This window comes from Mytilus trossulus, chromosome 2 (genome assembly GCF_036588685.1).
Source record: "Mytilus trossulus isolate FHL-02 chromosome 2, PNRI_Mtr1.1.1.hap1, whole genome shotgun sequence".
NCBI classification, from domain to species: Eukaryota; Metazoa; Mollusca; class Bivalvia; order Mytilida; family Mytilidae; genus Mytilus; species Mytilus trossulus.
In genome coordinates this window covers 32,474,319-32,496,876 of record NC_086374.1, presented here as the reverse complement: position 1 = coordinate 32,496,876, position 22,558 = coordinate 32,474,319, and the positions used below count along the sequence as shown (strand labels likewise).

The following is a 22,558-nucleotide window of genomic DNA, read 5'->3' as shown; positions in this document are numbered from 1 at the left end:
ATTATAGCTCTTCATCTTTTATGTATGCTTTGGATTTCAAATATTTTGGCCACGAGCATCACTGAAGAGACATGTATTGTCGAAATGCGCATCTGGTGCAACAAAATTGGTACTGTTGATTTTATTACACTATGGCAGTATAAAATTATTTCATTTTCAAGATTAGAACACGTACAATTAACTATAAAATTTAGAGAATGTTAACGCTAAACTAATAATTTCAAGCATGCATGACATTAAACTAAGAAATGTCGTAATGAGAATTTTAATCCATATAATTCTAACCACTTCACACGAAGCAACGTTTTGCTAAATGTAACATTATCTGGGGGGAACTAGTTTGGAGTTTTATGTTTATAATAATACGTTAGTTCAGATTTAGTGAATTTCACAATAAGGCAGCTAATTCAATATTCTTTTGCAATCAACAATGACCAATCTTTCAGTTTAAAACTTGTTTCATTGTTTTATAGATGAAATTCGGAAAGAAAGTATTTTATGTTCTGAGGATCAATAAAGACGAGAGAGTTACAGAAATAGATGTTGATTCTCTCAATGACGATGATGATGTAACTGCCCTCAAAAGAGAAAAGAAGGTATATATATATATATCAATGTCCCATACTTAGTCTTAACAGATTAATGAATTGTACTGGAAAATACAGATTCTTACATTGTAACCAGTGAATTATCGCATTTATCAATCGAAATATTTAAATTATCGAGTTTTTAAGTCTGAAACTGATCATTGACTTTAAGGTTTATAATTTAACTATCGAGATTGGATACATCCAATGATCCATGATTATTAAATATATTTTCATTTCTAAAAAATAAAAATCCCCTCCTTGTGCCTTTCGCAAGTTATTCTATTAACACCTGTTAGCACATTTTTCTTCATCCAGTGAACTGATACAGGTTATGATCCCTAAACGCGTCCAAACATCATCATTTGCAACAACACATATATAACATCATCGTATACTATGGGTTTGGAAAGGGTTAAATTAACAAAGAATAAGAAAAAGTAATTGCATTGTTAGCACTAGTTAAAAGATTTCTAACAACACTTCACAATACATGTGAAACTATACCGTTCTTCCTGTAGCGTTTGCCTAATGGTAGTTTGATTTCTATTAATTCATATTTAAGGTAGCACAATACAAAGATATTATAACTCCAACGTTTTAAAATGCTTTAACTTTCTTAATAATGCTTGAAAATTTATGAAAGTGGTAGTTTTGGATAGCTAACAGATAACTCTTTTAAATTACTGCAATGTTAGTATTATGCAACAATTATGTAACCAATTATAATGTTAACTGTGTCTAAAATATTTTTCACCAAATTTCCACTTTCAAATGGAATTAGCTTCTGCATATGCATCCCTAGAGGGTTGATTTTATTATATGTTGTTCCTATGGCCATTATCTACAAAAGAGTGTCTCAGATTTCATATAGAATGTATGGAACAAATTTTACACCTTATTAAACATTATCTTCTTTTATGTGGTTAGGATGTTTATACTAATTAGAGATTTGTTAGAGAATGGAATACCATAGAGACAATATGAGACACCCTTATGAAGCCCATAATGTGTTGATTAAGATTTCGTTAAAATTTTCTGTATAGATAAAGAGATGAGAGAGCTAAATTCATTCAAGTTAACTTACCCAGATTTTGCCACTAATTACATAATAATTGATTAAATAATAATTGCATAATAAAAATATAGCATTCATGTAAAAGATTAATCTTTTATTCATCTATGTATACCTCATTCATTTTTTTCTATGCATTCATAAGAAAGTTACAGCATTTCAAAGGTTAGTGATTGGAAGTAAAAAAAATCTTTGAAATGTGCTACCTTAAGTACACACTCTGTTTAAAATTTATAAATACTTAGTAAACGATAAATTAAATTAATAATATAGGGATTCGTATATGAAATTGGTTTTCCAGACTTTTATTTTAATTTTGATGTTATTTCATTTGTTATATATGACTGCATGCATTATTATTTTTAAATCCACTTATTCATACCCATTGCTTTATATGTTAAATTCTGCAATTTGAAGCAGAAATTACTCCTTCGTTTTAAGTTCAAATAAAGTGGAAGTTATTTCATGTCAAAACTGTACCTTATCCGGACTTCAAAAATCAACATACCTTTAATTGCATATTAGAGCGTACTGGTATTGGAAGTTTGATAGTACAAAAAAACGGAACTTTCAATCTGAACATCAGGCCAAATGTGTCCCCTATCAAAATTGCATATGCTTCTTTATTATTCAAGTTAAACTTTCAATAAGGGTTTTACAGTGATCCCAAGTTCTCAAGCTTTCATTTGATACTAAAAATTTCAGAATAATCCCACCATTGACACAGATATAGCTATGCGTAGGGACTAATTTATTTAAAATATGTATTACTTTCTTGTATGTTCTTTCCGGTCGAGCCTGAATTAGTGGTTCTATACCTTTTGGCTGTTATTTTCAGGTTAAAAACATCAAAGTTCAAAGAAAGTTCCATTTTGTGACAAGCAGTGTCAATCCAACCGAAATAAGTGACCCTAAATTCTGGAATATTGTAAGTAAGATAGTTTGAATTTTAGTAAGTGAATTAGTTTAAATTTTATTTAGAAATGAGTGGTAAGTAAGTTATTCTTGAAATCAATAGGAAATTGTTGTGTAATTTTCAATGAGACTGGAGCCATTCATCACAAGTTTACGAAACACAAACATTTGTACATTACACTTATTGGTATATATATATATATATACGAGTCTAAATTGAAAACTACGTTCAAACCTATGATTGCGTTGGATAAAAACCGCAATTTTTATACGTGTGCATATTAAACGAATTTCGTTGTAGAAGGGTCTAAAAACAGCACAAACAACATTTTCCAAAAGACAAAAAAAGTGAAAAAGTATATTTAAACAAAACGCATTTGACTAACAGCTCGAACAACTGATGTTCTTTAACCCTGCTGACTGCCATTGGCGATTGCCAAATAAAATTGATCACAAGATGTAACAAAATGGATCTTAAAATAAATTTCATACTAAACAGAAAAACAAATTTAACTAATGGCCACGATGTAATGCCACAAACATACGGTGTCAATATTTTTTTAGTACACCAGATCCGGATTTTTGAAAGGCCATATAAATATATATATATAAAGTGCCTAGAAAATATATATATATTTGCAATTGTCTAAACATTCTATATTACTATATACATGATATAATGGGAGTCTGAATTAAAGCATAAAGTGTAAACAGAGTAAGCCGCTTAAGAAGTATATATTATGTGTTATTCATTATTTAAGGCACTGGTTCGAAACCGCGGCTGGTGGACTATAAGTCATCGGAGATATCATCAGCACAGTAGATAGTGCTTTTAAACTAGAATTTTAAGCATATCTTTCTATGTATTGATTTGGAAATTATTTGGGTACTAAGGTTCTAAATTTCTCATGCAACTGACCTTAGGTGGATTTTTCTATTATTGTTTGATGATTTGTGTATATTCCTTACCAAATTTTTCGATTTCTTATATATCTCTGGATTCAAAAATGGATTTATAGCGTTTCTGATACAACTGAATCATGACAGTTTTCTATGGTGTGTCATGTGTACTATTGTTTGTCTTTTTCATTTTTAGCCCTGGCGTTGTCAGCTTATTTTTGATTGATGAGTTTGACTTTCCCTGTGGTATCTTTCGTCCCTCTTTTTTAAAGTAAACGAAAAATCATCCCGATAGATGCTTATACATGTATATACAAATTTTATTTATTTTCGTCGGGGTTTTTTTTTGGCATAAGTTACAATAAAAAAATTACTCAATTGAAATACACCCTCTTATCTACGAAAAAAAGGCGATATTGAATTGAAAAGAAACAGGTCTAGTTTCTGCCATTTACTTAATTGAATTACAAATCAACATAATAAAACAAATAATCCAAATATTCCAACGAAATATTATCAACTTGTAACAAATCAATACGTCTAACTCAAACATGTGTACCGCTGACTGTGGGTATGTTTAAGTTTTCCACATCACTGTTACAAGACATGTAATGTATTGGCATGGAAAATTAAGAAAATTATTATAGGTAAATGGGATTTTTAAAAAAGACAACAAATTGCAACAATTGCCCACAAATCACACTATTGTTGACTACGGTACAGTCCTTAAATGATGAAAACAAGAACACGTATACCATTGCACCACACTGCTTTATATCATAACACAACACACCGCGCACCATTTCATTATATAACCATAACACCACACACAACAACCCATTACACCAGGCCCCGTACCCTCTACAGTTTACACCATACAATTCACTTCATACACCATTCCGCTTTGCCTTTTCTATTTCAGTCATACGCGATTAGTATCTTTCAAAATTTCACACAATGAAACGTTATTGAGGGAATTGCAAATCTCAATACATCTTTTGTGAAATAAATTATAATTTTAAAAAGTGTAACATTATTTCTGTACCATTCCTCTTTTCCAAATGTAAGGTACACCCTCACATCATATACCAAAATCCATAACACTTTAGACTTTTTGTCTCTTTGGTAATCATTCCAAATGTCCTTCTGTACATTACATTATTTCAGAATGGTGGTGTATTACCTTCAATTAATGTTCAAGCTGCTTGGGATCTCGGAATCACCGGAGCAGGCGTAAAAGTAGCTATTGTTGACCAGTACTTGGATTTGGACCATGAAGATATGAAGGATAATCTGGTAAATGTCACTATTCACCAAAACAACAACGAGTTCGAGACAGACCTTATGTAAACGAACGTTCTATGTTAAAATTTTAACATTGAATGAAGGCAGAAGTCACCAAATAGCTATTTTAACTCATAATTCAATGTAAAAGTGACAAGGCAAGGGAAAACATGAAAATGGATGGGGACAAAACGCTACATATAAAACCAAAGACTGAGAAACACGAGCTCCAAAATAAACTTTTGGTGATCAAATGTACCTGTATAGGGTAACCAGATCATGCTCCATATCGGGAACATCTCGTATTGCTCATTGTCACTAAAATGCTTTGTTAAGTCTCATTATAAGAATGTCAGGATTTGTTTTATTATCAATACGTTTCACACATAACGCTGTTTCTATTTCAGATTAGTGATCTCCATTATGATTACGTTGACAACGATAATAATCCTAGACCAGAAGGTCAATCTGCAGCGTAAGTTTTAAAAAGTAGAACAAGTCAACAAGCAGAGTAGGTTTTAAAAAGGTAAAACAAATCTAAAAAAATCATATGTTTTAGCAGATGGAAACCACAGAGATGCCGCTGTGTCAAAATTTGAAAAGGAAATTTCGGAAGCTTTTGGTTGTAAGAGAAATGCATTTTTTCATGTAAAAGATGATATGAAATTTAGACATTTTGTCTTGAAAAGACTTCATCAGAAACAGCTGATTTCCTCAATTCGTGTCTCTTAACTTGGTTTAGTTAATTTTTTATACAATTTTAACAACGATAAACTTCTACTGCCTTTATTAAAGATGTAGCGCAACTAGAAAAGATATGCTCAGTTTGTTTCTAACAAGCTAAATAAAAAAAAATCTTTTTAATCAAGCATGCAATTAAAGATTACATATTAAATAGAATGCTTAAGTAACGATTCGTCATATATTACTTTTTGTGATTAGAGGTAAATAGAAATTATTTTTGACTGGTCAAATAACAAGAAATAATATACCGCAAGTTTCAAAAGGTTTTTGCAAAGAAGTATGTGTGCAGTGATGGTTTTTCATTACTTAAACCTGATATTAAGATGTTTGAAAACATTACCAGGGCTAAAAACAGATGTGTAAGCAGTTAAAACAGTCTTAGTGAAGTTTTGATGTTTCCTTAGTTACAGTAAGGATTAAAAAAATGAAAGGACTGAAATATGAAAACAAAAAGTAATACATTCAGGAGCGCATTTCTGTGTCTAGTTATTCAGAACAAAAACCATATGCCAGCATAGGTCATCACTGTTTGGGGTTTTTATATAATACATACTGTTTTATTTCATTACTTGCACTTGTTCTATGTAAATTGTGATTCTGAATTTTCTAATTTAAAGAAAGTCTCAGTTATGCACAACTGTTATGTATATGATACAAGAATAGTTATTGTAAAGTTTTAAGAAATATTATTGCGTGCAATTAGTCCCAAGGATGAATTTCTTCCTTAAGGCTTGAACAAGCATCTACTGTTTTTATTTATTCATAGTTTGCTGCAGTGTGTATAATTATAATTTAAATATAAAAGCACATGGAAAATATTGAAAAATGAAGATGTTTACAAAAATCAACAGTCATGCTATAAATCATTAAATAAGGAAGACAATCAACAATCATGCTATAAATCATTACAATAAGGGAGACAATCAACAATCATGCTATTAATCATAACAATAAGGGAGACAATCAACAATCATGCTATAAATCATTACAATAAGGGAGACAATCAACAATCATGCTATAAATCATTACAATAAGGGAGACAATAAACAATCATGTTAAAAATCATTAAATAAGGGTGACAATCAACAGTCATGCTATAAATCATTAAATAAGGGAGATAATAAACAATCATGCTATAAATCATTAAATAAGGGAGACAATTAACAAGCATGCTATAAATCATAACAATAAGGGAGACAATCAACAATCATGCTATAAATCATTACAACAAGGGAAACAATCAATAATCATGCTATAAATCATTACAATAAGGGAGACAATAAACAATCATGCTATAAATCATAAAATAAGGGAGACAATCAACATTCATGCTATAAATCATTAAATAATGGAGACAATCAACAGTCATGCTATAAATCATTAAATAAGGGAGACAATCAACAATCATGCTATAAATCATTAAATAAGGGAGACAATCAATAATCATGCTATAAATCATAACAATAAGGGAGACAATCAACAATCATGCTATAAATCATTACAATAAGGGAGACAATCAACAATCATGTTATAAATCATTACAATAAGGGAGACAATAAACAATCATGCTATAAATCATTAAACAAGGGAGACAATCAACAATCATGCTATAAATCATTACAATAAGGGATACAATCAACAATCATGCTATAAATCATAACAATAAGGGAGACAATCAACAATCATGCTATAAATCATTACAATAAGGGAGACAATCAACAATCGTGCTATAAAATATTACTATAAGGGAGACAATAAACAATCATGCTATAAATCATTAAATAAGGGAGACAATCAACAGTCATGTTATAAATCATTGAATAAATGGACATGAGATCGATAAGCTGATATATTTGAAACAAAAAACAAAAGTTTGAAACATTTTTTTTAGTAATAACTTATCCTTCCGTTTACTTCCTTTTGAAATAAAGGATTGAATCATTGATTTTTGCTCAATATTTCATATATTCCAGGTAATCTCAACATGAAAAAACAATATGTTTTATTCCGTTATGAAGTTTTGTTTGACAAACAGGTGTGTTTTAGTCTTTTATCGACTCAACATGAAGGTTGAAACTGGTTGATCACGAACTGCTCACTCTTTCGCGGTAAACGAGTACCTACCTGTGTGGGTATCGTTTTGCTCATATTTGGTTTTTTTTATGTGGTTTGTGGACTACTATATTTCTTGTGGTCTTTTGGTCCTGGTGTTGTTTGTCTTTCTTCTAATTTAAGCTATTGATATTTTCTACTTGTTCTCTTTATATTTTCTTTTAATTTGTCTAGCTGATTAAGGAGATATAGCACAATTCATAAAGAAAAATCAACATTTTTTTCAAAACAATCACACAAAATTGGATACATAGTTCACATAAAAATAAAAACAGCTATGGTATATTTTATATTTCCCTCTCTTGTTCGGCAGCTTACATATTAAACGATGGCTTCCAAGGTTTAAGAAAATGTCTCCAGGATGTTTGTTCGAATCAACATTTGTAATACGTATGAAATTACGACTGTGTAACAATTCATCAAGAACTGCGTAATTGTCATACATTCGAATTTGAAGGTTTATCAAACAATCTTATTCTTTTACGTATTTTCATAGATATATTATACTTTTCTCATGACATAAATGCACAAATATGATATCATGCAAGAAATTCATTTTCCCATACCAAGGTGCAATTTGGTGAAATGAAATGTCGGGTATTTTGTAAATAAATCTGCTTATCTGATTCATATATAGTAGACGTTCCCTGCAATAAATCAATATATATTTTATAGTCATGGTACCGCCGTAGCAGGAATAATACTATCAAAACCTGGAAACAACGTATGTACTGTTGGAATAGCATATAATGCAACAGGAGTAGGTGAGTTGTGGGAGTTGCCACGAATTGACAACAGTGAAACCTGTTCAAGAGACCACATGTATTAAGCAATCACCTCTGTTAAGATATCACTATTTAAGATCCTCTTGTAGTACATTTCATTTAAATTGCACCTGTATCAAAAAGTCCACCTGTGTTATGAGACAATTTATTTGCTCTCCCTTATGTGGCCTTCTTGATACGGGTTTCACTGTACATTGATATGCCAAATCTTGCGGCAACGAACATACGTAATGTCGGTTTTATCAAAAGTTGGAATGTATGTACATGTTATAAGTAAGGAGCCTCTGGCCTTTGTTTGTCTTGTATGGTTTTTAATTTTAGTTTCTCGTGTATATTTTTTTAGTTAAGTATGACGTTCATTATCCATCATACACAGTGTTGCTTAGGGGCCTGAAAAAGTTTCTCGATGCATTGAAGACCCGTTGAGGGCATTCGGATGTTGTCTGCTCTAGACACATTTCTCATTTCCATTCACAATTTTATATGCTATAATAGCTTGTTGTAGCTCTGTATTGAAGACCGTGCTTTGACCTTTACTTTTTACAAATTATGGCTTGGATGGAGAGTTGTCTCATTTGCACCCATACCACATGTTCTTATATCTATATAGCAAAAGATAGAAGATTATGTTTAAATAAAGATGAAAATGTTAATGCCTTGCATGTACAGATTACCAATGTATGATTAAACTTACCTTTCATCGTTTGGATTAAGTTGATTTAAATAGCTGTGAAAGAACCCAATTCGCTTATAATGTGAAGGGAGTGACGTTTTGTGTAAGTTCGAACCTTAATTGTGGCAGATTAAATTGAGCAGCATATTGTCGAATGTGAAACAGAAAACATATGATAATAGCAGTGTTCACATTAATACGTCTACAACAAAGTATAATATTATCGTTCTGAAAACATGAGAACAATTCTAAGAAAAAGATAACAATGACATTTGTGAATGTTTCCTTGCTAGCCATTTTGCTTAAGGTGGTTCCCAACACCATTTGGCTCGTTTAATTTTCATAAAACCTTGACAGAATATTTACTTTGACCATTTGACAAAATATAAAAATTTCAAAACATTTTAACCAACTATTTTATCAGAAAAAATACACTGATTATAAAGCAGTTTGACAAACACTAATTTTGATCATTGAGAAGCTTAATATTCCCTTCACAACACAACGTAATTAAAACGTTCAACTGAATTTACAGAGTTATCTCCATGTAGTGTTAGGTACCACCTTAACAATAATGAAAAGGCAGTCAACAGACCTATTATTTGTATTAGTATAAGATTTTAAAATAACAATGTGAGTGAATATTGGTCTTTCATTTTATATTTATACGGAAACAAACCCAGAAAACAAATGGTCAAAGGAATAATATAATAAAACACATATCAATTATAGTTTTCATGTCATTTGGTCAAATCAAATACTAGTAAAAATCAGAGGTGAACATACACACATTGTATACATATGTCAGTCAATGATAATTCGTACACGGAAAATGAATCGTTATGATAAACAATAATCTACATAATAAACAAATAAAGGCAATTATCAGTATCCCTCTACTTTATAGTTTTCATCCAAAACACTGTACCAAGAACATTCCCTACATCCAGATCATCATAAGAAAGTGAATTTGTAAAAACGATTACAAAAACATTTTCAATATAATCTTCTTCTCAGTCGACATGTGAGAACCGTGTCAACACTTTGGCAGATCTCAATAGACAGACTAATATCATCAAAAACCAAAACACTGACTGGTCTATAGAGGAGAGAACCACTTGGGAAATATCTTGGAAAATAAAAATGCTGGCACCAAATGGAATCAATGAACAGATGAAGTCTAAGTCCCACCGACAGTTTTAATTATTCACTTCTTGAGTTAAATTTATACATGGATAAAGTTTAAATCGATTCTAATGTGCAATGTGTTTTGAAATGTCGCTTGTATTTTTTTTGTATGTTAGGAGAAAAAAGACAATGAGACTTATACATTATATCAAAAAAGGAAATTACTTGTATATATTTTTTTGTTGAACATACTAGGTGTTGCTGTACTTGACTCAACTGGAAGCTTAAGTGCCACCGACGTGGAACTAGCAAGATACCTGTCTCATGAAATGGAGGAAATCGATATTTATAGCAACAGCTGGGGACCAGGACAAGCGTATGGATATTTACCAGTTAGTGAAGTGTTGGAAGAAGCATTTATAAATGGGGTAACAAATGTGAGTTGAAAATACCGTATAGCGGGTTATTTTCGCGGGGTGTTAATTTTCGCTCATTTTCGCGGATAGAAGAAAATCGCCAAAATAAATTCCGCCAAATTAAAGGTGTACATGCAAAGGTATTAATAAAAGTTTTCATCCGCCAAAATAATAACAGCTAAAATATTTCGTATACCTTGTTCAATGAAAATCGCGAAATTTTACACCCGCTAAAATAACCCGCTATACGGTACCATCTACAAATTAGAATTTGATTGTTTTTTTTTCTTTATAATATTTTTATAAAACACTTATACGAAATAATATTTATTCAATCTCCATTTGCTCTTCGTTGTATTTGATGCTTTTAACAGGCAAACACGCTACGCCTCGCTCTGAAAGAGTTTTTCCAAGGTTTCTTAGCCTATGAAAAGCGTTCAATTCTATATTAATCATGCTTCTGATTTAGTTTCCCAAGCCCCATCGGACGTGGCTCCGTGAATATATAGCCAACAAAAGTTCGCTATTTTGTTTTATCATTTTTATTTTTAATGACTGTGATTTACAATGACTACTAGAAAAAAAATACATTACCTGAATTTAAAAAATAAACCATATTATAAAAAGGTAAAATATCAAATATACCAAACTCTAAAGAAAATTCAAAACGGAAAGTCTTTTGTTTTTGATATTTCAAAACGAAAAACGAATGGACGCAGATGTATAAGGGACCGACATCATTGTTATTGTTTTAATGACAATTAAACAGTGTTGGAAAGATTAAATAAAAACACTTTCGTTTTCCGTTTTTTGTTTTTGTGAAATCAAAAACGAAAAATAAAAACACTTTCATTTTTCGATTTTAGTTTTTGAGAATCAAAAATGAAAATCGAAAACATTTTTTATTTTCATTTTGGTTTTTATGAAATCAAAAACGAAAAATGAAAACAACTTTCGTTTTTTGTTTTTTTGTTTATGATATTTCAAAACTAAAAACGAATGGACGCAGATATACACGGACCAAAGTCCTTAAACAAATGACGAAATCAAAACCATAAATACATCAAACGATTTGTAAACAACTGTTCTATTACTGACTTGGTACCGGCATTTTCTTAATTAGTATAAAATGTAGAAATGAATATCAATTTTCCTACGTATATAAAATCATGTCTCTTATATTTTTCATATCATGTGTATCAACTTCTTTCAAAGGGTCGAAATGGAAAGGGAAACATTTACGTTTTTGCAGCTGGTAATTTCAGAGACAACACCAACTCAAATGGGCTGTTAACGTCTCCATACACAATTGCAGTTTCTGCTGTTTCAAATGGGAGTATGTCAGCTAGCTTCCGGAGTGTTGGTTCTTCAATAATGACAGTGGCATATGGTGAAAGCCAGGGATCTTCTAATGGAATAGTACGTTTCGTAAAAAATGAACTTATATCTCTAACGTCATATGAAACGTAACTAAGAATATAGCATTGTGTGGTAAATGAAGGCAACAGAAGTATAACGGTGTTTAAAAGTCAAAAATCTATTGAGCGAAAATACGTTGATGGTGGTCTCTTTACAGGTTTTGTGAATTATGTTATTTGAAATGATTACACTTAAATCTAACTAACTATACAACTATATATACAGCAATCATATTTTATGAAAACCCTTTTTAATAATTCTTATTTGTTTGGATCAGGTTGTACCAATTCCATATTCTAGTTGTATAAACGGAGCTGAAGGTACATCTTTTTCATGTCCAACAGTCAGTGGAGCTATAGCATTATGTTTAGAGATTAAGTAAGTTCCACATAAGTCCATATTTTATTTCAAAACATTAACTGTACATATTCTTCTAAGTAAGCATTTTACCTATATTCTAAGAGATGGAGGTCTTGTTTTCAAACTCGAATATGAATACTATAAAGAAAAAAGCATATATTTTATCGTGTTAATAAATAAATAAATGTGTCAAAAAAAAGGTAAGATTAATGCAGAGTGTCAGACATTTGTATACAGACCAGGAATGTTTTAAGAAAACACATCCAACGATAATAGGTCGATAATCTCTTTACCTATCTTTGTGTGTGTTTCTTTGGATAGCTGTTTATTTGAGACTTAAACACTCCTTCTCCCTAATGTTCTTACGCATATTGAACTAGCGTTAACTTTGAATTCGTTTTCCTTTCCCGACTTTTTTATCAACCCAAGATTCACTGTTATTGTCGAACATATGCAAACATATTATGTATGTAATCAAGATGAAGATTCATTTTCTAAACGTTGCGTTTGTTTATTCTACTTACTGTGTGTGTATCCGCATATATCAATACCTGATATTGTTTCAATGAAATTTTGCAAAATATTCAGTTCATAGTACAATTTGTACAAGTTTGAGTCACACTTTTTTTTAGAATCTCAGGTGCTCTGAGAGGATAAGAATATCTTACCATATAAACTTATAAAGTTTCTTTACTATTCATCTACTAGTATATATACATCACAAGTGATTGTGTACTTTTTATTCACAGTCGTTTTAATGGAGACCTCTTTCCTAAAAAAATGATTTCCTTTAAAGACTTTTATTTAAAGCTAATGATTTTGACAGACATATACTTTTGAGTCAGTCCAAATATTGATAAATCTGTTAGTTTTGTTTGTTAGGTTGTTATAGGGGATATATACGTTCAAAGGGTAAAATGTAAGTTTGATTACAGAATGTAATATTACAAAACAGACGAAAGAGTAAAACATTAGTTTTATTAAAACTGTTATACTGCACAACATATTTCAAAAAAGTAATATCATTAATAAGAAAAATAGAATATACATATTGACAAAATCTTTTTATGAAGAAATCTTACGCATTTAGTGATATCACTCATCTTAAAATCGTTTAAAAAAGTAGTGTTCAGTAAGCACTGTATCAATAGAAAAAACTGCTAAAGGCCATCTTAATGGTTGCTTAAAATTCATATAAAACACATAATAGTGCCATATCAGTCGTGATCTATGGTTTTTTTTACTCCACAAAACATTGTACTGTTTAATCAAATATTAAGAATCTTTATTCCAGCTTTAAGTGTATCATGATTCCAGGCATGTTATCTAGCTTTAACTACTTTAACTACTTACTAGATCAAACACGAACAGTAAAAAATGAGAATGTATCAATTATTTCTAAAAATGATAATTTGAATATTTCCTCGAGAATTGTTTTCATATCATGTTCCTTAATACAGGACCTGTTGTAGTTTCATGTTGTCTAATTGAAAGGGTATCAAATTCAAATAAATATAGTTCTTTTATAAAAAAAAAAGTACATCTGTTCTTTAAAAATTGTTATCTACTCATAATTGCATGAATCGTTCGTAAAATACGTATGTTGGTAACATTTAAAGAAATTTCCAATTATCTCCAAACTTTTATCTAGTAAATAAAATACTTTCGGAATGAATATCAGCGAAACGCACAATTAAAAAGATAGAAAAAACATCACACAAAACCTTCAAAATCAAAATGAAGTAACTTCAAAAATGGAATTAAAGTTGGCATACTTCCTTTTTATTTTTAATGCGTAAGAATGACTGAAAAATACCATTCGTTTTCCAAAATTACAGCTATATGTGTTAAAAAAAAGTCGATTAGTTTCACCTTTCCTTTAGTTCGTCTACAATCTTTTTTTTATTATTTCAGTCCAAATCTTACGTGGCGAAGTGTTCAACATCTACTGGTGCAAACATCAAAGAAACACAATTTGGCCGATTCAGACTTAAATTACCAGTGGCAGGAAAACGGAGCAAAATTTCAAAGTTTGTTTATTTTTTACGACACTCGTTAGAAGCAAGATGGAGAAAATTAAGAAACAGTCAAATATTAGCTAGTCAACTGATCAACATAAAATGAATACGTATACTGTAAACCAACTTATTTTCGCGAATACTTAATTTCGCGTTTTACCCTTGCTAGACCATTTCGTGGCTATTTAGTTTCGCGATTTTCTCATTCACATGACACAGTTTAATAAGGAAAAATCCAAATATGACATATTCGAGACGATTTCTATTCGCGATATTTTTCTACTCGCGAAATTAATAAGATTAATGGTACCAATTTTCTTGCACCAGATGCGCATTTCGACAATACATGTCTCTTCAGTGATGCTCGTTGCCAAAATATTTGAAATCCAAAGCTTATATAAAAGATGAAGCGCTATAATCCAAAGGGTCCAAAAAGTATAGCCAAATCCGTGAAAGGAATCAGAGCTTTGCACGAGGGAGATACATTCCTTAATTTATAATAATTTCTATCATTTTGTAACAGCAAATTTTAATAACACAAAAAATCCGTATTTTCATGCCAGTACCGAAGTACTGGCTACTGGGCTGATGATACCCTCGAGGACTAATAGTCCACCAGCAGAGGCATCGACCCAGTGGTAGTAATAAGATTAACAGTATTGAAGTCCGTTACCATAACTGTTTAATGAACTTTCGTTTTATACATGTATTTAAAATTAACAATGCATAAATATCATTACTTTTCTTTTTAAATTAACCCATACACGAGTTTCATTATTCTTTGGAGGTCAATAGTATAAAGATCCAGATGTATGATTCATGTTTTTGTTTCGTCAACATTACTTATATATTTACTATGCGTGTAGTAAAAAAAGTTATGTTGCATTATTTGTAATTCTGTTAGCAATGTCGTTAATGAATGAAAGATATTTCCTTTTGATCTACATGTTATGTTTCTCATAAACATAATTCTTTTAAAAAAAAAAAAAGGTGATGATAAATATATAAAATTTCCAAGTTTGATTACTCAGATTTTTGCATTCCGACAAATTTAAATAAAGAATTTAACATTCATATCAAGACTGCTGAATGACATATCTTACACTTTCAGCTCATCCGACAATGGGATTTGGTTTGCTTGATGTTGGTGACATGGTACAGAGGGCAAAGAACTTTCCAGTTTTACCAGCACTCGAAACCTGCACAATTAATAGACAAAAACGACTGTTAGTTCAAATGATTCTTAACATTTAAAAAAACCGTTATATGTTCATATACTTTTCACAAACCATCACACATAATATAATAAGGTGCCCCGAAGGAGATAAGATTTGTTCTCCACTATTGTTTTTGCTCATACTAAGTAAATATACGAAAAATAACCAGAGTATAACTCGTATTCAGTCGTTTCATTATGTTAGAAAATATAAAGGAGTGAGTACTTGCTACGTCAATTGCACCATATCCGTTGTTATCTTTGGTATATATATTCAACAATGGACGACAGAATCCTGATAGTGTGCATAAAATAACTAATGAGATTACTCTACTTTCCAACTTAAAATTTCCTTTGAGTTCGATTTCTTTCTTTTTTTTACTTTTCAGAACTCTCAGTTCAACAGGTCAATAATTTGTAAGCAACAACCTTTTACCAATAATAAAATGCTAATGGACACCTTAATTTTCAGATAAATGTTTTAAATTCGAAATGTGTATTCAATGTGAAGGCGTTGTCCTTGAATGCTAGCATTTTAAAATGTATTTTTTAAATAGTCTTTTCTGTAGACTGTGTAGTAAAGGTACATTTTTAACTGACCCTTTCTGACAATTGTGGATGATAGTAGATATGCAAGAGACCTAGATATATCTTTTTTATTCCTTATTTTCAATGATATAGATATGATTAACAGAGTCACTCAAGTTTGAAATACTCTTTGAGAATTATTTTTATAACGTGTAATTTTGGGGCCCTTTATAGCTTGTTGTTCGGTGTGAACCAAGGCTCCGTGTTGAAGGCCGTACTTTAACCTATAATGGTTTACTTTTTAAAGTGTTACTTGGATGGAGAGTTGTCTCATTGGCACTCACACCACATCTTCCTATATCTATATATGAATGACTTTTAATGCCCTGTTTGAAGCTGTAAGTAAAATAGCGCAGCTAGAACTAAGAGGACAAGACAGCTAATGAAAACATTGTTTCCCCCATTGACAATGTATCATAGTTTACATGTATTCTTTCTCAAATTAATACTTCAATTACAGTAGTAAATTTAGAATGTCTGCTTCAAATAATGAAAACTATTATAGATATACAGATAATGTAAACACAAAATTAAAAAAAAAAACACCAATACAAAATTCACCAAACATAACTCGAAACTTCTGCTGGAAGGCTTTAAGTTTTGTCTTTTTAATGACTTTTTTTTTTGTAATCCTGGTACCTTCGATAACTATTTTGTCATAAAGCTCTTAAATCGTTTCGGTTCTTATACAGAATTGGGTTTAAATATTCAACTTTGAGCTTTCCTGATGAATGAAAAACCAGAAAATTGCTTTCAATGCATACAATAAATTACTAGCGCTTTTCTGGATTTTACTTACCCCTGTACGTCATCTTGATGTCTATTTACCAGAATGTTTGATCCTCATGTGATTTATCTTATTAATTAAGTGTTTTGTCCTTATCTCAGAACACTATGATAGATATATACAGCAACTATGAACAATCCTTATATGTAGTGGAGTTGGTTTTATAACTTTATTCTTTTATTCTGATATTATATGAAAGTAAGAATGAATATAGGGAATTTGTCAAAGAGACAACAACCCGACCAAAGAGTAAACAAAACAACAGAATGCAGCTCGCATCCAGAGTACAACTATAAACAGAGCTCTTTGAAGGGAATGAGAAATTACCATTATCTTTTAAATTTCTAGACCTTGTATACAAAAGATGCATTAACAAGCGTGTTGCGTGTTTATCGCATCTTTGCATTGATAATAATGAATATCAAAGATATATCTAGGTTACTTTCATATAAACTTACACCAACATATATCATGTATAAATATCGATACGTCATTGTTTCAGTGTGAAACTGCTATTTTTAAATCTAATATTTATATCAATGTATTAGACATTTACCAAATAACCCAAGGCAGTGATGTTAAAGCACTTTTGATGTTCTTTTACAGAAGAACAAAAAGGGGTGGATCCAAAAGTGATAACTTGAATGTGCTTTGCAGTGGTCAGGGAACCAACTGTGGAACGATTAGATATTTAGAATTTGTATTAGTTACTATTTCATTTAGATTTACAGGTAAGAGTATTAACTGGTTTCCTTTAATTAAGATATTGAATTTTGATGAATGAAAAGGAAGGATGTAGTATAGTGGGCAATAGGACAAAGTGACGAGGATATAAGTACATTACATGTTCTGTGCTCCGAGTAATATTTGCTTATTTAAAAACAAGGTTTCTGTCGATCCCGCCACATAATTCGAATTATAACGCTATTGTGACATCAACAACAACACCATCTGCATTGGTCCCATTGTCTTAAATATACCATAAGAGAATGAAAGTTGCCTGTCATCATATAGACAATGTGGTGATACTGATGATTTAGATTTCTAATGTATTCTTGTACATGTAATACATAACAGACGTCGGATCAATTAATATGTGATACAAATACATTAATGTTACTACATGCAAATTATTATCGCCCTTTATGACGAACAGATACAGCTGATCTGCAAGGTTTTCTATTTACATGCCATCATACATCGTAGTATTTTCATTAGTAAAAAAATGTAAAATAAAAACATTCAATTTTGAACATGAATTTTAAACTAAAAATATATTTCAAGCAAACAGAGGATCAGTTGAGTTCTATCTATATTCTCCGTTCGGGACTAAGAGTTATTTGATGACACACCGACCGGAAGACTCTACCTATCACCCAATGGGTGGAAGCCTTGTGTGGACATATAAAACACTGCAGACTTGGGGTGAAAATCCTTGTAGCGATGCGACTAATGGAGACAAACCCTGGCGTTTGGAATTCAGAACAATAGACAGAGCTGTTAGAGGTTCGTTGATTGGTATAAATCTAACTAGTACGTCTTCTATCTGACTTACTGTGTGATAATGCTACAGCATTGATATCCACACGATAAAATGTAATTCCATAACTGTACGACGGTTTGATTTTCTAAAGTTCGTGCCTTAAATTAGAACCAAACTTGTTTTACGTTTTATACATCTCTGGTATTTGTGATTTATTTTGGTTTCCATAATGTGTTTTTAGCATATAGACATCTTTAATAATTTGGCTAATAGTGTTAATATATGATACCCATTGTTTAAGGTGTGAAAAGGACATGTACCAATCTGTTTGTATTGCTTGAATGTTATTTCCGATTATCTAGGTGTCTATTCGTTATCACGTCTAATTATTACAAATATTAAAACTTATGTTTAATTTTTTTCAATTTGCGTTCCAGTTACTTTGAATGGATGGAGCCTTACTCTTTATGGTACTCAGACATCACCACAGTGAGGTAGGATTTTCAGGTCAAAACGTTCAAACAGGTATTATAAAATGAATCATTGAAATTATTGAACTTATTGCCTTATCTCTAAAAGAAGCATTGTTATTTGATGACATGACTTGGTCAGTTTTTATATCCTATAGATCAGTGACGATACAATCACAAAGATCCTAGTTTAAGGTGAAATTATGATTAGGCAAAATCCAGAATTTTAGAAGTGTGGATATCCTGAAAAGCGTTATGGACGCTCGATATTAATATTTTTTTTGTTTAAATATATGATTCCGCATTTTTTTTTATACAAATGAACTTTATCCTATAATTAATAGAAAAATAAAATGAAAAAATGGGGTCACCATTCATTCAAGCTCATAATCAGCCTTCGAAAGAAGAATGCATTTTTGTAAATGTACTTTTGTCTCTTGTACTAATAGGAGAAATAGAGGTAATATCAAGAATAAAAATTGAAACAAATTACAGACATCTCTAAAATTTTACAACTGTTTAGTTTAAGTAAAGCTTTTTTTAAATAAAAAAAATAAAAAAAAATAGGTCACCTATGAGTTGAGAAAAGATATTTCAATTTTAATGCATCAAACGGAGATGATTTGGAGCTTTTTCAGTGATATAAACAGTTTAAACGTCTTCTGGGGCAAAAACGAATCGCTTTTTCTTGGTTGACTTTTATAGTACATAAATTAATAATTTAGAGTGTAACAAAAAAAAATTGTAATGAGAAAAGGAGGTTTAAAATTTAACTTAACTTTTTGTACCCTCGAGCCTCCTTAGGGTGTTATTTTCGTCTATAATATCTCTCCATAGCAACTTAGCGACTACTTTTAAAATATTTTTATATAAAATTTAGAATAGAAATCGGGAATGTATCAAAAAGACAACAAACCGACCATAAAACAGACAACAGCAGAAGGTCACCAATAGGCCTTCAATACAGTTTATTTCAATTTGAAAAAAAATAATGCTGTATTGATAAATACAAGGGACACTACTCTGAATGTTATCACTTTATGCATTTCTGTGTCTGTTTCTTTTGTGTGTATTTTTTAAAGAGAATGTCTATCAAAATGTGACAGAAATAAAGAATTTAGCAATGTTTCCGATTTCATAACTAATTAAATATACATATATTGGAGTTATGATACTTTCACGGTCTTGGAAACATCGCGAAAGAAAAAAAAGATTTTCAAAATAATATGAAAGTAATGAGAACTTCATGTTTCAAAAGCATAGTTGTGGTGATGAAATACGCACTCCGCCTGTTTTCCACATTTAAGATAAACATGTTCATATACGCGGTTTGATGGCCTTAAATTTTCAATTGAAATGCCAATGTTTTCATGTGTCTTTTTTTCCGGAATTGACGCTTAAAATCGGCTCAAACACAAGACTACGTCGTTACCATTTATGAACGTGCTTTTAAATAAAAGAACTTAACAAAATATAATAGGTTTATTCTTATTTTAGTTATTTCATTTTGACTTAAACTGTTTGTGTACTATGCTACCAACATGAAAGTTGACCCCGTTTTCGATGGAAATAAAAAACACAAATGAAGAAGTTTATGTTATAACTCTAGTACGAGTATTACTACGAAAACTTAGAAGAAAAGTTGATCGATGAGGCTATTCGCACAACAATTTGTAAATGAACACAAAGTGATAAGGTTTTGAGTATAAATGCCTGTACCAAGTCAGGAATGTAACAGTTATCCATTCGTTTGATGTGTTTGAGCTTTTGATTTGCTATTTGAGTAGGAGATACCGGACTTCTCCGTTTAGAATTTTCCTTAAAGTTCATTTTTCTTTTGTGATTGTGCAATTTTTTTATGTTGGATAATACTTTTGCTCCCGAGTATACAAAAAAGACCTTCAAAAATGAATACAGTAAAAAAAATGTTGGGCAAATTTTAAGAGACAGCAATCCAATATTAAATACAAATCCTCCAAAAAGACTTACAAACGTCAACATGTGGTGTTCGGTGAGGGACAAAAAAACAACCTACAGTCTAGAAAAGTTATGAAAGAACTAGATATGTACCCTGACGATCATAACCAAATAAGGCTAATAACGCAAAGGTGACACAGTATCAAAAATAACTAAATATTTTCTGGTTTGGGAATTGATGAAACAAATGGATAACAACTGTCATATTCCTGCCTTGGTACAATCATTTTGAAATTCTTATATAGATAATGGTGAATTAATAAGATTAAGAATTGGAATGGAGAATATGCCAAAGAGACAAAAACCCGACCAAAGCGCAGACAACAGCCGAAGTCCAACAATGGGACTTCAAGGCAGCGAGAAAATCCCTTACCAAGAGCTCGGCCTCAGCTGGCCCCTAAATAAGAATATGCACTAGTTCAGTGAAGAAGACGTTACTAAGTTGTAAAACTTGTGTCTGATCCTTTTGTCCTTTTGAACAATAAAATATGTTTAAATAAGTGGAAATGGACGTCATACTAAAACCCGAAACATATAAATGAACTATGTTGTACTGTTATACCACTGTCCCAGGTTAGGGGGAGGGTTGGGATCCCGCTAACATGTTTAACCCCGCCACATTATTTATGTATGTGCCTGTCCAAAGTCAGGAGCCTGTAATTCAGTGGTTGTCGTTTGTTTATGTGTTACATATTTGTTGTTCGTTATTTTTTTTACATAAAAAAAGCCGTTAGTTTTCTCGCTTGAATTGTTTTACATTGTCTTATCGGGGCCTTTTATAGCTGACTATATGCGGTATGGGCTTTGTTCATTGTTGAAGGCCGTACGGTGACCTATAATTGTTAATGTTTGTGTCATTTTGGTCTTTTGTGGATAGTTGTCTCATTGGCAATCATACCACATCTTCTTTTTATAAAGTTAAAAAAAACATACAAGACTAACAAAAGATAGAAGCTCCTGACATGGAACAGGTTCAAATAAGCGGCAGGGTTAGACATGTTTTATGAGATCTCAACTCTCTCCCTATATCTCAAGCTAATGAAGAATAAAGAAACACATAGCAATACGCACAGTAAAACTCGGTTTAAAGGAAGTCCGAGTCCGATGTTAGAATATGTAACATAAGAGACTAAGCAAAATTATACATAAATTAACAACGGATTTCTAGCAGTAACTGACATGCCAGCTCCAGATTCCACTGATGACAACGATGTGTGAAACAACACAAACAGGTAAAAATGTCAAAAATAGGGTTACAGTCGTCAACATTGTGTTTTAATCTTAATCCCTAAAAAATCAACAAATATGTAACAAAGAAACGAAAAAAGCATATATACAATAACTTTAAAAAACACATTAGCAAAAATGAAAGACAAGAATACAAAAAGTAACTTTAGCACAATAGCACAACGACGGTATGTATCAGTACATAGTCACGTCATATGTAACAAAGATAAGGACAAAAAAGAAACGAAAGACACAAAACAAAGGGCGACATAAGTATACCGCTGTTTCAAAGTCGGTAATCGGTTGAGAGAAAACAAATCATGGTTACAAATTAAAAGCGAGGGACCTTTTACATGAAAAAAGAATCTAATCATTTATTTCTTTTTTCCAGAGA

At 31.2% G+C, this 22,558-nt stretch overlaps 1 protein-coding gene across 1 annotated transcript in view; it reads left to right on the top strand.

Annotated features, from left to right (window-relative positions):
- The window catches only part of LOC134705721 (neuroendocrine convertase 2-like), a 37,328-nt gene extending 18,315 nt beyond the window's left edge, over positions 1-19,013 (top strand). The window contains exons 5-17 of the mRNA XM_063564441.1: positions 474-596; positions 2,501-2,590; positions 4,645-4,773; positions 5,169-5,236; positions 8,293-8,381; positions 10,459-10,640; positions 11,835-12,038; positions 12,316-12,416; positions 14,313-14,428; positions 15,528-15,642; positions 17,614-17,738; positions 18,292-18,513; positions 18,928-19,013. Of these exons, the coding sequence (XP_063420511.1) occupies positions 474-596; positions 2,501-2,590; positions 4,645-4,773; positions 5,169-5,236; positions 8,293-8,381; positions 10,459-10,640; positions 11,835-12,038; positions 12,316-12,416; positions 14,313-14,428; positions 15,528-15,642; positions 17,614-17,738; positions 18,292-18,513; positions 18,928-18,983 (1,620 nt within the window). The 3' untranslated portion in view covers positions 18,984-19,013. The remainder of the gene's footprint in view (positions 1-473; positions 597-2,500; positions 2,591-4,644; positions 4,774-5,168; positions 5,237-8,292; positions 8,382-10,458; positions 10,641-11,834; positions 12,039-12,315; positions 12,417-14,312; positions 14,429-15,527; positions 15,643-17,613; positions 17,739-18,291; positions 18,514-18,927) is intronic.
- Positions 19,014-22,558: the final 3,545 nt, after the last annotated feature.